This window comes from Hippopotamus amphibius, chromosome 1 (assembly GCF_030028045.1).
Source record: "Hippopotamus amphibius kiboko isolate mHipAmp2 chromosome 1, mHipAmp2.hap2, whole genome shotgun sequence".
Classification (NCBI taxonomy): Eukaryota; Metazoa; Chordata; class Mammalia; order Artiodactyla; family Hippopotamidae; genus Hippopotamus; species Hippopotamus amphibius.
In genome coordinates this window covers 185,463,620-185,479,323 of record NC_080186.1, presented here as the reverse complement: position 1 = coordinate 185,479,323, position 15,704 = coordinate 185,463,620, and the positions used below count along the sequence as shown (strand labels likewise).

At 43.9% G+C, this 15,704-nt stretch overlaps 2 protein-coding genes across 8 annotated transcripts in view; one reads left to right on the top strand and one right to left on the bottom strand.

Annotated features, from left to right (window-relative positions):
• The window catches only part of APC (APC regulator of WNT signaling pathway), a 298,287-nt gene extending 297,103 nt beyond the window's left edge, over nucleotides 1–1,184 (bottom strand). For 2 of the 4 annotated variants that reach the window (XM_057737283.1, XM_057737305.1), the window contains exon 1: nucleotides 1,046–1,184. The gene's annotated coding sequence lies outside the window, so the exon portion shown is untranslated. The remainder of the gene's footprint in view (nucleotides 1–1,045) is intronic. The other 2 variants (XM_057737275.1, XM_057737288.1) reach the window with 2 other exon arrangements.
• The window catches only part of EPB41L4A (erythrocyte membrane protein band 4.1 like 4A), a 250,607-nt gene continuing 236,071 nt past the window's right edge, over nucleotides 1,169–15,704 (top strand). For all 4 annotated transcript variants that reach the window (XM_057737443.1, XM_057737428.1, XM_057737436.1 and 1 more), the window contains exon 1: nucleotides 1,169–1,299. In XM_057737443.1, the coding sequence (XP_057593426.1) occupies nucleotides 1,201–1,299 (99 nt within the window). In that variant the 5' untranslated portion in view covers nucleotides 1,169–1,200. The remainder of the gene's footprint in view (nucleotides 1,300–15,704) is intronic.

The following is a 15,704-nucleotide window of genomic DNA, read 5'->3' as shown; positions in this document are numbered from 1 at the left end:
AGGCGGACCGGCTCCGGCGTCGCGCGGGCCCCTGTGCGGACCTTCCCGCACCTCGCCATTTGACTACCTCCGCTCCGCCCTCCATCCCCGGCCGAGACCCCGCCCAGAAGGGGCGCCCCCTTCCCGGCCACTGGGTCCCCGCGTCGCTCCAGGGCCTTCTCCAGACGCCCGGGCCCGGCCCAGCTGCACCTGGGCTGCTCCCGCCCGGGGCGCCACCCCTCGCACCGCCGAGAGAACTTTGCCGGGATCCGCCGCGGCCTGGCGCGCCCGGGGCACACCCCACCCGCCCGCCGGCCGCGTTCTCAGCCGGGGCGCCCGCTGCCCCGCCCGCACGTCCCCCGACCGCCCGCTTCTCCGAATCTCCCGGGGAAGCAGCACTCCGCCGCCCGGGCAGGGGGGGTTCTCGGAGGGCACGCTTCCCCTCGGCCACACATAGCCCCGTGATGAACTCGGGGATCCCCAGACGGAAGCTGCGCCCCGCGACGAGCTGACCTCCACTCGCCGGTCGCGGTAAGGAGCCCCAAGCCCTTTCCGAGCCTTTTCGGGCTTCCTGGTGCCCGCGGGCTGGGGAGGTGGAGGTAGCCGACTGAGGAGCGACCCTCGCCGCTGCCCCGGCAGTGGGGCCGGGACGTCGTGGGTACCCCTGACACAAAGGAACAGCCGAGGGCTCCCCAGTCGGCGGACCGGACCCGGGGCTGCGGGGTGGGGTCGGAGCTAGAAGTGCGCGACCTCTGGGGAACCCGGAGGCGGAGGGCAGGCCCGTGCGTTGCTGCGGCGGAGGGGGCTGCAGGGCTGCTAGGGGCTTCCAGGTCCGGGGAGGGCCTGCAGCTCTCGTCCCTCCCCTTTCTTGCCTCTTCTCCCCTCTGACACGCGACTTCTGTCGTCCCCAGGGCTGCGGGAGGGGCCGCGGCGCCCCCGCCTTCGGAGGAGCCGGAGCCGCAGGATGCGCGGGGACGCGCCGCCGCCCTCCGCGCCCAGTTCCTCCGGCGCTTCCCCGGCCGCTCCCGGGCGCTGACTCGCTGCCGGGCTTCTCCTCCCTCCTTACCTTACGTCCGCGCCGCCGTGGACCCCGCCGGGAACTGGCCCTCTCGTCCTCTCCGCAGCGCGGACGATAACTTAATGCCTGGCGTTTGAGCGGCGGGGGCGGCTCAGCGCCTGGGTCGCAGCTTTCTCCCCTGGCCGAGGCCGGCCACAGCCGACATGGGCTGTTTCTGCGCCGTTCCCGAAGAATTTTACTGCGAAGTTTTGCTTCTGAATGAATCCAAGTTAACCCTCACCACCCAGCAGCAGGGCGTCAAGGTAGGCGCGGGCCGGGGGCGTGCTCAGGGCGGGGGTACATCGCCCGGCAGGCTCCGGGGTTCGCGGCTTTGTCCCGGGGCTGTCATCCGGGCGGGGCGGGCGGCGCCGTCTTCGCCTGATGGGAACAGGCGGCAGCTGCCGCCTGCGCTCAGGTGGAGGGTGGACGTGTCAGGGTGCGTTAACTTGGAGTCCTTCGTAAAGCAAGTTTGACGTCTTGTGGGATAGTCCGCGCACCAGCTCTCAGCTGCCACCCACCGTCCTGCACCTGAGACCCAAACTCTTCCCTACCTCGTTTTCCTCCAAAAGCATTTAAGGCCCCCGCAGCTCCCAAAGAGGCGCGGAGTGAACCTACGGGCAGCATACAGTGTTGACGGCACGATCTCCATCGGCTTTGTTGAAAACTTTTTTTTTCTGGATAGAATTATTGGGGAAGTGAAATAATTCACTCGTTGAAACACATTTCTTGGGTGGTTGTGATTGTGTCGCCTGTGTTTGTAATACTACGTTTGGCCGAAAAATAATTTCCTTTTCCAAAAGCAACCTGGTTTTATACTTACATTTAAGTAAACATCTCTCCAAACGGGATAATAACTTTGCGCCTCTTTGTAGGCCATTAAAATACAATTACTGCTATTAACCTAGAGAACCCAAACAAAAAGACTGTGGGAGCTTGCAGACATCCACTTCCTTAATTTTGATGAGCTCTTTATGTTTACGGGTGACAACCTGACGGGCACGCCTGCGCGCTAGTTTTTCTCTCTCGCAACACCCAACACCGTAGCTACCTAGAGATAATCGGAATCCGGAGTGTTTGGTTGTTTTGTTTCCCTTTCTCCTGCAGTTTTAAACCAGTGAGGCATTTTGGATGCCTCAGCAGCTGAGTCTGATGAAGGGAAACCGTTCTCCCCCTCCTCCACCCCCCCAGCAGGCCGTCTGAGAAATCAAGTTCAGGCTGCCAATTGTCTTGTCCTAGTCTTGTCATCTCAGAAGTTAATCCCTAATGGCGTAGGCTCGGGGCATTTCCTTGTGCGAATCAGTTTTTACATAGCTTTATACACATTAGAGTAACTGTTGGCCAAAATCTTGAGCTTTGTTATTATCATTCTTGGTGGACAGAATTCTGATTTTACAGCTGTCATTTTTTTTTTTCTTGGTGCGGGAGAAAGAGGGCAAAATGATCAATTAAAGCCACAAGATAACGTTAACCCTTTAGGAAATTGTTTTGAATATTGTTTCCCCTGTAATTACAACAAGCAAAAGTCAATCAGATTCTCATTTAGTGTTTCAAGAACAATAAAAGAGTCTTTTGGGGGAGAGTGTTCGTTGTATATTTTTAGCTTTTTATGTTCCAACTCCCAATCCCCCCCCCCCCCCATGAAATCAGGAAGAGAACTTACTTTACAAGATGATGTAACTTTCTTTGGTGTACTGTGAGTATAGAATAGGCAAAACAGCATACATTTTTGACAGTACATAGATTCTCTTTGGCTTCGAAACAATTAGAGAAAGATAACTCATGATCTGATTCTAAAACAACAAAGAAATCTCTCTGAAGTCTGAAGTCTAAAGTCATCTGGTGTGTGAGCTTCCTATTTAATCCTGAAAGCCCTACTCCTGTCAGTTGTGGAGCAAGTACATTATTCTGTCAAGAGAGCAGCCAAGACTTGCGATCAAATGGAACACTTGTCAAAGAAACATGAATTAGAAATCCTGATCCATAATTACTTTTTATAACCTAATGGTGCTTATCTTGTTTTACAAATAGGTCGAAAATTGGTGAGTGACTCAAAGGCAATAGCAGCTTTATAATGCTGTTATTTTGGATATATGCCATTTAACTTCACAATAATTTAAGCATGCTTTTGTTGGAAGTAATCATTTTGCAACAGGCTTACCCTCTTTCAGTGTCACAAAAGCATGCCATAATTATTTTGATGGCCATATCTGTAACACAGATGTCTGCTGAAGTTAACTACATTATCTGTAACTACCATGCTACCATAAAATGCATGTGTTAAGCACCTATCTGCTTGTGGTATGTACTAAGCACATATATATGTTTACAAATGGTATAAGGTATGAACAGCATCTCACATGTAGATGGTATTCAAACGTCGAATGAATGTGTATGTTATTGTTCTGCACATGGCATTTTCTTTAACTCCTGCTTTAGTTTGTAAATGAAATAGTAAACAATTACTCCAAAGTTCATAGCCAATAACTACTCTTACAGTGTTTTCCCTCCAGGATAGTACTCTTGATAATTTTGATGATCACTAATTAAAATCAAAGTTAAGCATGTGACATTTTCGCCTGAAACTAAAATAGAAAAATCTTTTTTTCAAAAATATTGTCTAATAATTGATATGACCCTTTTTCACATGCTATCTCAAATGAAGGCATCTAATTTTGTGTTAAAGTTATTCACATATTTCATCCCTTAATGGAAGGGATTCTACTGATTCCTAAATGGTACGTAAGAATTTGCTTGCATTACTGTTACAATAATGCATTGTACGTTAAAAAAGATTAATTGTAGTAAATTTAAGTGGAAGACATATGAGAGAAGCTTGGTAAACATTTTTTTCTGTGTGCTATTTTGAAAAACACTCTTTGGATTTGTTTAAGCACCAAATTACTCATTGAAAAGTTAGTTATGAAGTGATTTTTCTGCAACTCATATCAAAGTTTTTTCATCAGTTTTAGAAAAAAAATCAATGCAATGTGTTTGTTCCCACGGAAAATATTTCAGCCTGAAGACAATAGTTACACAACTTATATGTTAAGATGAGTAGCATTTAAATGGAAAATAATTTTCTGTTTCAAAAATAACTAGAAAAATGAAACCCAGTGTCTGTATTCATACTAATGTGATGTAGCAATTTGCCTTCTTAACTTGCTTTAGAGGTAACCTCACCTTGTCAGGCAGAAAGTCTTTTGCATGCAGTCGGTAGTTTGAGCCCTATCCAAGATTTAAAAACCCAGGTTTATATAAACTGAATGCTGTTGGTTGTGTGTCGAGCCACACAATAGCTTTTAGCTGTTTGTTCTCTGCTGCTATCTCTGTTGTTTATTTTAGTAAGAATTTCTGCTGTGGTTGGTCTCTTGGTTTTTTGAGCAATGTTTGTTCAGGGAAACTTTTGTTATGTCCTTTGTAGTTTTCTGTGCTGGGGGAGGTAGAGATCTTTCTTTTTATTCTCTTAGAAAGCAAAACTTGAATGTGGCACAGACTACTTTTATAAGTTGTCATTTGATTAGCAAAAGATCTTTAGGGAAAAAAATCATAAGGTTTAAAGATTTAGTTCTCAAAACTGCTACTGCAAATATAAACTAGGTTGTATTTTCATTTCAGCAGGATTTTAGTCTTCCGAGTGGTAATGTAATAAACACTGAGGTGTTTATGTTTCCCTCAGTGTATTTGACTAAATTAATGAAACCAATATGACGGCAAGATGGAAATTCCATTAACTTCAAAAAAAAAAAAAAAACTGCTTTATTGAGATATACCATACAATTCACATAGTTAAATTCATCCATTAACTTTTGAAGTAACTAAATGAAGTTACTTCCTAATCATCCTGAGATTCCTGAGGGAACATTATGAATCAATTTTGATACTTTGATCAGAAACTTCCAAATAAACTAGAAAAACAGAAGTTTAGGACTTAAATTACATGTGTCTCACTTACCAAGAATTGTAATTTTCACTCTATTTGGACTGGTAAATAAGACATCTAAGAAGATTGGGAAAAAGTAAAAAATAGTTTTTCACAAATCATATTAAGTAGATATGTGAATACCTACATCTTTTAATATCAACCACATAAGGTACACAATCAGGGACCTTATAAACATAGGTCGAAGCAAGCACCGACATTTCAGATAGTATAAGATTGGCTATGGGTCTTGACTGGTTAGAAAATCAGATGTGACTGGTATAGAAGTACCCCTCTTCCACACTGCGTCTAGGTTTCTAAAAATCAAATATATTATCCATGTTGTGACTGTTTAAGATGAGCTACTATATAAATGCTCCTTTATATATATATATATTTTTTTTTATATTTTTGTTTTAAAAAAAATGATTGAAAGTATTTTTTTCAGCTTTATTGAGGTATAGTTGACGAATGAGACTGTAATGTATTTGAAGTGTGCAACATGGTAATATACATCTATATTGTGAAAGGATTCCCACCATCGAGTTTATTAACATATCCATCACCTCACATATTTACCTTTTTTGTTGTTGAGAACACTTGAATTCTACTGTCTTAGCAAATCGCAATTATACAGTATAGCCTTATCACCTATAGACATGAAGTTATACATTAGATCCTCAGACTTAAATGTCCCCTCAATTTTTTTTTTAATGTCCCCTCAATTTTACAAGAAGTTTTTTTCTTGAAAAAAAATTATTAAAAATGCCATTTATCATTCATGGTTTAAAAGTGACTTAAAAGCACTTTAATGGGGAAAGCATTGTTTGTTACCTCTAGCAGTGCATGGCTAGCTATCCTTTTCTAGAGGCTTATCATTTTCTTGGTTGATGGTGGATCACACTTTTTGCAGCCCCACTGGCGTATCTGTCCTTGAATTCTATAATGTTAAGTTTAAGCTGACTTTGAATTAAACTTAAACTAGTGCAGAGCTTTTGTTTCTTTTGAGCATGGGTGGTGTCTTAGTCTGTTCAGGCTGCTACAGCAAAATACCACAGACCGGGTGGCTTATAAATAAGAGAAATTTATTCCTCATAGTTCTAGAGGCTGGAAGTCTGAGATCAGGGTGCCAGCATGGTTAGGTGAGCACCCTCTTCCTGGTTGAAAACTTGTTGTATCCTCATGTGGCAGAAGGGGCTAGGGAGCTCTATTGGCCTTTTTAAAATAAGGGTGCTAATCCCAAAGGCCCTACCTCCTAAAAAACATCACCTTGGGGGTTAAGTTTCCAACATATGAATTTCAGGAGGACACAAACATTCAGACCATAGCAGATGGTGATAGAGTTAAATCTAAGTTGCAGGGTCAAAAGTCTGGACTCGACTTTCCATTGGCTGTGTGGACAGTGGTTGGTTATTTTTATTATAAAACAAGATGGGAAACATCCTTTCTTCAGTTCTTTTGTGTCAGATTGGGCCAGACAATTCTTTGTTGTGGGATGCTGTCCGCTCCATTGTAGGTTAATTAGCAGTATTTATAGCTGCGACCTGTGAGATGCCAGTAGCACCTCTTGTTTGGTTGTAACAACCAAAAATATCCCCAGACGTTGCCAAATGTCCCCGATGGGCAAAATCACCCTCATCTGAGAACCACTGCCTTGAAGGGTATCAGTTTCCTTTATTCTTCTGTATTTGGTACACAACCTTCCACATTGGATGCAAATTAACTTTTGGATGCCTTCTTTTTTCTCTTTTGGAGGAGTGAGTCATGTGTGTTATACGTCAGTGAAAACCTTGGAATCTGTATTTCTCTAGTTGCAGCAAGCAGGGGCTACTCTTTGTTGAAATGTGCAGGCTTCTCGTTGCAGTGGCTTCTCTTGTGGATCATGGGCTATAGGCCTGCAGGCTTCAGTAGTTGCGGCATGTGGGCTCTAGAGCACAGCCTCAGCAGTTGTGGTGCATGGCGTTAGTTGCTCCGCGGCATGTGGGATCTTCCTGGACCAGGGATTGAGCCCGTGTTCCCTGCATTGGCAGGCGAATTCTTAACCACTGCATCACCACAGAAGTCCCTGAAATCTGTATCTTTAACTTGCTTAATATTCTTAGACTAGGAGCAATATACTGAAGTGATGAAAAGCATGGACTGTAGTGTCAGACTACCTAGATTTACATTTTGGCTCCACTGATTACTTACTAGCTGTGGGGCCTCCAGAAAGATACTTTTCTTCTCTGAAACTCAATTTCCCCGTCTGTAAAATGGGAACAAAATAATACCCACTGCCTAAGTTCAAGGTGCCTTGTATGTGGTAAGCACTCAGAAAATGTTGGTCTAGATTCTTCCTCCTCCTTTCCTCACCCTCTCCTTGTTTTAGTGCTTCATTCCTGTGTGCATATAAAGTCCACCCTTCATTGTTTGAGTTACCACCCTGCCTGACCTAGACCTCTAGCAGTTCTGTGTGCCTACCCAAATGACTTGCTCTATGGGCATGCACAAGTGCTCAGTCTCCCAAACATACCAGACTTTCTTATGCCTTATGCTTGGGATTTCCACTGAGTGGTACCCCTTTGCCTTTCCCTAGGCACGCACTCATCTGAGCTCATCCTTTAAGACTTGAACCGAGCATCCCATCTGCTACACAGCCTTCAACCCAGCCTGCCTGGCCAAGTTAAGTGCTTGTCAGTGTCTTGCATGCATCCTGTTGCAGCACTTACCACACTGCAAGCATTATTTCTGAACATGTCCGTCTCCCCCAGAAGCCTGAGAGCCCTTGCCTGTGATCCCCAGCAGCAAGAGCTGTACACCACATGTAATAGATGCTTATTCACTGTAATTTCAATAGAAGAATGAATGGAGTGTTACCGTTGGGATAGGCCATATTGAAAGTCTTCTGGATAATAAAGTTCCTTTGCCATTTTATTTTTGCTCAAAAAAATTCTACAGTAAAGTGAATCTCACTGTGAAAAATCTGTTGCCAAGATACTCTAATTTTTTTATTGATAATGGGTAGAAAATGAGATGGTGCAGTGGACTGAGTGCATGTAGCACATAGAAGAGCTGTCTAGCAGCTGTTTCAGAAGACGTGAGTTACAAACATTTTTGTATTGCAGAAGTAACTACTAAATCTTTCCTTCTCTCTCTCTTTTTAAAAAAATGTAACTTTCTCCTTATAGCTTGAGAGTCTTTTGGAAGAAGGACTTATTTCAAGAATGGATAATAGATCCTCACATATTAGTTGCTTTTCTTTCTTGTCTCCTATTCTGTAAACCATTGGAGAACAGTGTCACTTGGCTTCACAGTGTGGGTTTACACAATCAGGGACCATTGGTATAATTTTTAATCTTGCTGTACCACCAATTTTATTCCTGAAGCTGCATAAACCTTGTCTGACACTGCCCTAAGGCATAGGGAAAAGACAGGATCAAGAAGTTAAATAATGGGTTTTTATGACAAATAAGTTTTTCATTCCGATGCACAGTGGATTTTTCTGCAGGCCTGTTAGAAACAGGACGAGTCAGACATCAGAATTGCCATAACCCTCCAGGTTCTCTGGGATTGACTGCTTTGGCCAAACTTTGTCTCTGGTATTTTAGCCACACATAAAGCTTGTGCATAATGGTCCTGGTCAGCCTGCTTTGGGTTGTAAGAGTAACTGCCATTTGCTCCTGAGTAACAAGATTTGTTTCTAAGTCTCACATATTAAGTTTAACCAGACCTCTGTTATCACTTGTTTAGATCTAGACTAGGTGTGTTAAGGTCAGAAACCAGCCAGTTTAGTTTGTGACTCAAAAAGCCTATAACCATACTTGGGAGAGTCTGTACCATTCTCAAAAATGTGGATTGCATTCCTGTGCCCTCTGAACCATGATTTCCTGTTTTTTTTTCTTTCTTTCTTTCTTTTTTCTTTAAAGTGAAACAGTTTTCCTTAGTGCCGACTATGGTTAATCCATTCCTCTGTAACTAAACACTCTTGCTGAGTCCCCAGAGGCTGAGATGGCTCTTTGCAGAGGCTCTCCTAGTAATCGTTGAAGTCATAGGAGGGCCTGGCAGTGGCTTCCAAAGGGTGAGAAGTTTGTTTTCAGGGATACTGACATGTCAAGTGGAAGTTAAAACAAGGGAGATGCTGGCAGACAAGGAAGCTCAAGAGGTGCTGAGCGCTGGCCGCCGTGGACAGTGACTGAAAGGTCAGATGGCAGAGGAGGAATCAGCCCATCGAGACCAAGGAAGGGACAGAATGCAGCAGCAGATTGTTGAGAAACACCACGTTCTGAGCACATGAGGTCATGCAGTTAGTGATGCTGAGTGCTCCTAACCTTGTGGGCACAGTGTCCCGGAAGTTGGTTAGAAAGTACCTTGTGTAGAATACAGCTTTGCATGGGAACAGTGACGTGAGTGGGGTCAAGGTCCTGAGCTGGCCCACAGAGACCACTTGAATTTTTAAACCACTCAGGTCCCACCATGCCTTTCATTCAGAGTCATGTTTGAGAAGCAGACTTGGAGCCTCTGCTGCCCTAATTGTCTCTTCTCGAAATTGGTGTTTATGCACCATCCTCACTGCTTCCACTTCTCACCAGAACCAGCTTCCTCACTGGGGTGCTGTGTGGTCATCTTAGTCTTTCCCGTTCCCCTCTCCTGCCCTGTGTGTAAATCCTGGTCTACCATGAAATCACTGGTCTTGTGATGGACCAGAGGGCTCTTCTTTGAACTAGCCTCCCTTTCCTCATTTGTAAGCTGAGGGATTGTGAAAACTACCTTATGGGATGATTGCAAATTTGAGAAAAGAATTTTAGGCACTTAGGATAAAAGATGCTCAATAAATGATAGCTATCATTTTGTATGATCTATTACTTGCTAATAATTTTCTTCTGAATTCTGGTTTGGGATATCTGATCCCCCACCCCTGCGCAAAGTGCCGCTGGCTTTCTGAGAGGCATGAGTGGTTGTTAAATGTGGGGGAACAGTGGTGGTTCGATATCCAGAGATACCAGTGACTTTTCTGATCTCTGTATTTTTACTCACATTGCCTAAGCTACCAGTGGAATGCTGAGACTTCGCATCTATACCCCTGGTCCAGACTTCCTCCCTCTGCCTGCGAGAGGTCACGCTAGATGTCTAAGCCCTTCTGTTCCCTTCAGACTCTCCTTGTGCTGCCTAGTTTGGCGAATGAGGCCGCACCCCGTCTTGATCCGTTAAGACGTATTCATTCTCGGTTACAGAGATTCCACTGCACATTCTTTTAACATGAGAAAGTGTATTTGTTCACATCAGGTTCCCTTCTCTCCATCTCTTCTGAGCTCCGTCATCTTGGGAGTCAGGGTCATATATGCATTTGATAGCAGATTGGTAATGGTTCTAGAGACGAGATTTGTACATGGCAACGTGTGAGATGGGAGTAGAGACAGGCTCTTCTTTAGAAAGGAGAGAGGAATCCTTCTCTCGAAGCTCCCCAGCAGACTCTCCTTGTGTCTTTCAGAATGAGTCTTGTAGCCATTCTCGAGTCATAACAGCAATGGGAGCACCTTTCAGGCAACAGATTCTCCCTGGGGCTGGGTGGGGGTGGAATCTGTTTCTCCAGGGCAGCTGGCTGCATGGGGGAGGGGTTCCATCAGGGGGAAGGGTGGAAATTATGGGTGCTGTTGGCCACAACAGTGTGCATCCTGCCCCTCTGGTCAGGATTCTGGTACCTGGACTCTCCTTAAATTTCCACATCCTTCCAGGTGTTAGAATTCCATTCCTCAGAGATGTTCCAGATTCGTCTCTCCTCCCCCCTCTGATTGCTCCTGCCCTGGTCTAGACTGCCCTCTGTTCTCAGCGGGACAGCTGCAGTGGCTGCCAGCATGATTCCCTGTGACTGCTTCTAGAGTGGCCTTTCTCACCCCGGCTTGGATACTCCCATGGCTTCTTAACCTCTGAGGCTTAGTTTGTATTCCTGAGCCTGGTGGCTGCACCCTGGCCCTTCATGGTCAGACCCCATCTCTATCTGACCTTACTCCCACCGCTGCCGTATACCTGTCATGGATTCCAGCCAGACTGAGCTGCTTTCTAGTCGGAATTCTCCACATTCCCTCTCACCCTTGTCTCTGTCGGTCTGGAAAACCCCGCCCCACCTCTTCCTGTTTGAGTAGAGTCCCAGCTGTCATCAAGCAGTGTTCCGCTCAGGTGCCACCTTCTCTGAAGACTTCTCCTTGGTGGTGCGCTGGAGAAGCCCTCTCTTGACCCAAATCAAACCTGCATTTCATTGCAGGAGTTTCTGTACTTTCCTGCCCACCTGCCATGGGAGCAGTATGGTAAGATGAAGAGGGCATGGGTCTTGGTCAGAGATAAATCCTGGCTTCAGGTCTCCCTTCTACATGTTAGTGCTGTAAATATGGCCAAATCACTTACGCTTAGAGTGGGCTTCCTCATCCTTAAAAGTAGGGTCAAGCTCTCTACCTTATCTTGAGATACTGCACGTGAAACGCTTAGCCCCATGCCTAATAAGTGGGAGCTGTTTTTACTAGAGATGGAAAGCCTTGTGGGAGGGGACTGTATGTTTTTTTATGGGATCCGCAAGTCAAGCCCAGTTCCTAAGTAATCAATGAATGGTTGTTGACTGGGTGAATTAATCTGAATAAGAAAAGGTACTTCCAAATCAACGTAAGCAATGAATCTGAGAAAGAAAAGACATCTTTCACCTCTTTACTTTCTAGGTTCCCTGGGTACAAGTAGTATACCTGCTTGACTCCTTAATTTCTTTAATTAATTAATTTATTGGCTGCGCTGGGTCTTCCTTGCTGCGCTCAGGCTTTCTCTAGCTGTGGCAAGCAGATTTGCAGTACGCAGGCTTCTTACTGCGGTGGCTTCTCTTGTTGTGGAGCACAGCCTCCAGGTGCCTGGGCTTCAGTAGTTGTGGCATGTGGGCTCAGTAATTGTGGCATGTGGGCTCTAGAGCACAGGCTCAGCAGTTGTGGCACACGTGCTTAGTTGCTCCGTGGCATGTGGGATCTTCCAGGACCAGGGCTCAAACCCATGTCCCCTGCATTAGCAGGCGGACTCTCAGCCACTGCGCCACAAGGGAAGCCCTCTTATTTAATTTTTAAAAAGTTTTATTGAGATATAAATCACATACCATACAGTTCACCCATTTAAGGTGTACAATTCAATGGTTTTTCATATATTTATAGAGTTGTGCAACCATCATCACAATCAGTTTTAGAACATTTCATCACTCCAGAAAGAAACCTTATGCTTATTAGCAGTCACTCCTCATTTCCTGCCAACCTTCCTACCCACTCCTGCTAGGCAACCACTAATTTTTCTGTCTCTACAGATGTGCGTATTCTGGACGTTTCATATAAATGGATTCGTATAATTTGTGGTCTTTTGTGACTGGTTTCCTTCACTTTGCAGAATGTTTTCCAGGTTCATTCATAATGTATGTATCTGTATTTCATGCCATTTTATCGCTGAATAATTGTCCATTGCATGGATATACCATATTTGCCCATTTATCAGTTGATGGACTTTAGCTATTATAAATAATTTTGCTATAAAGATTCATGTACAAGTCTTTATGTGGACATATGTTTTAATTTCTCTTGCATATATACCTAGGAGTGGAATTGTTGGTTCATAGGTTTAACAGTTTGAGGAACTTGTAAACTGTTTTCTACAGTGGCCGCACCATTTTGCATTCCCACTAGCAATGTGTAAGGGTTCCAATTTCCCTACATTCTCACCAACACTTGTTTTAATCTTTTTGATTATAACTATCCTTTTGGATGTGAAATGGTATCTCATTGTCATTTTGATCTGCATTTTCCTGAAAAATAGTGATGTTGAGCACCTTTTCATGTGCTTATTGGCCATTTGTATATCTTCTTTGGAGAAATATCTACTCTTTGACAATTAAAAAAAAATGGGTTATATCGTCACAAAATCTGGAAACAACAAATGTTGGAGAGGGTGTGGAGAAAAGGGAACTCTCCTGCACTGTTGGTGGGACTGTAAGTTGGTACAGCCACTATGGAAAACAATTTGGAGGTTCCTTAAAAAACTACAAATAGAACTACCATATGATCCAGTACTCCCACTCCTGGGCATATACCCAAAGAAAACCATAATCCCAAAAGAAATGTGTACCATAATGTTTATTGCAGCACTCTTTACAATAGCCAGGACATGGAAGCAACCTAAATGCCCATCAACAAATGAATGGATACAGAAGATGTGGCATATATACACAGTGGAATATTACTCAGGTATAAAAAGGGATGAGATGCAGCTATATGTAATGAGGTGGATAGAACTACAATCTGTCATACAGAGTGAAGTAAGTCAGAAAGAGAAAGACAAACATTGTATGCTAACTCACATATACGGAATCTAAAAATGGTACTGATGAACTCAGTGACAAGAACAAGGATGCAGATACAGAGAATGGACTGGAGAACTCGAGGTATGGGAGGGGGCGGGGGGTGAAGGGGAAACTGAGACGAAGCGAGAGAGTAGCACAGACATATATATACTACCAACTGTAAAATAGTCAGTGGGAAGTTGTTGTATAACAAAGGGAGTCCAACTTGAGGATGGAAGATGCCTTAGAGGACTGGGGCGGGGAGGGTGGGAGGGACTCAAGGTGGGGGGAGTCAAGGAAGGGAGGTAATACGGGGATATGTGTATAAAAACAGATGATTGAACTTGGTGTACCCCCCCAAAAATAAAAATAATTAAAAAAAATGGGTTATTATTTTTTTTATCACTGAGTATGTTTATGTATATATATATACACACACACATGTATATTATACAAGTTTTTTTTGTGAGATACTTGATTTGGAAATGTTTTCTCCTATTCTTTGGGTTGTTTTTTTACTTTCTTGACAGTATCCTTTCATGCACAAAAGTTTTAAGTTTTGATGGAGTCCAATTTATCTACCCTTTCGTTTCCTGTGCTTTTGGGGTCGTGTTCGAGTGACCATTGCTTCACACCAAGGTTATCAAGATTTACTTCAGTTTCTTTTTTATTTTTTTCCTAGGAGTTTCATGGTTTTAGCTCTTACATTTAGATCTGTGATCCATTCTTCATTCTTTTGCATGTGGATATCCAGTTGTCCCACCTCATTTGTTGGAAAAACTATTTTTTTTCCCATTGTTTTGGCACTGTTATCAAAAATCAGTTGACAATCAATGTGAAGATTAATTTCTGGAGTCCCAACTCTATTTCATTGACTGACATGCCTATCTATGCATTTTGTTTATTTTTGCTGATTCCTTGGTGGGTTAGGTGTTTGTAATTCAGCAGAGAAAACACTCCCAGTTAAAACAAATTTGACATTTAATATTTTGAGCAAAATATCCTGTAAACTTCCTGGTGGTAGTAAAACATTGTATATTTTATCCACAGTTAAATCTAGGAGAGCCTAGAAGAGCGTCAGGCACATGGTGGTGCCCAGTAAATATATGTCTTATTTGAAGAAGGACTGATAGAAGGATTGTTTTAGTCATGCTGCTGTTGCTTTTGTCACTTGAAACCTTAGCTGTTGAATATTTAGATTTCCAAAATCTTTTCTGTATAAGCTTTGAGTGTTGTTTATATTGTACAAAGGATTTGCCTTTGGTCCTTTGAGGCTCTTTCTGTAAATCACTCCATGGGGGACTGAAAAAAAGGTGTTAGCGTATGTTTTATGAATAACTTTCTGTGATAGTTTTGGTAGGTGAAGGTGTAGCATGTTTGAAAAGATAATGTCATTTAAATAGGTATGTGGATTTCATCTGTTACCTTGCAACACACTGAGAAATTGCTAGAGGTTTGTCCTGAGCAGTACAACGTGCAGTGTTCTCCTCCTGGGAAAATGATTTGGATGGCTAGAAGACCACTTCTGAACGCACACATCCTCCCCCATCCTCGTGACTTCCTTTCAGCCTTGAACTTCCAGGATTCCTAGTGTGATTGCAGGTTAAAGCCTAGGGAGCAACTGTGGCTTCATGGAATTGAACTAACATCCTGTATGACTGAGGGAAATGGTAGCAAATCTTTCGTATTGAAACTGGCACAATAGAAGCTTTACAGCTTTTGTCTGGATTGCATATTTTAAAATCGGTAGTATTCAAACACCTGACAAATCCCAGTTGATATGCAGGCCACAGGCAGTTTCCTCTGTGAAAAAACTCTCAAGTGTCTAGAATTTAGATAATGCCACAACTGTATGTGACAAAATCTTTCACACAAACTTGTTTCTACTTGTCATTGCTTTTATCTGCCAGCCACTTACTCTTTTGCCCAGTAGTTCAACCGTCTGGTTCTTTGCACCAAACCTGAGTTTCGTCACATGTCCTCAGTTAATTCAGCCCTGTGATGCTGCCCCCAAAATGCAGCAGACACCAGGGGGAGAATGTGGAAGAGATGACATGAGTTACAACAGACTGGCTTTCTCTTACCATAGACTAGGCATGGGCAGTTACAATCATCTAATCCAGCCCTCCCATTCCACAACCAGGGGAACAAGGACCCAGTGAGGGGCAGTGATTTGCCAGAGCCCAGCACATGGTCCTAGAACCGTGTCTTTTGGTTTCCCATTTGGTAATTTCTCAGTGCTCAGTTTCTTTGCAGCCTGCAAGGGAGGAAGGGCTGAGAGCTGACTATGGGGGAAGAGGTCAGGATTTATTGAAAATCATTCAGGTTTACTGCCAATACCATCTCCTCCCATGCTCCCAACCCTTCCCCGTTTGTTCCCTTCCCCCTTAAATTAAGTCCTTATCCGCCTACATCCGGCT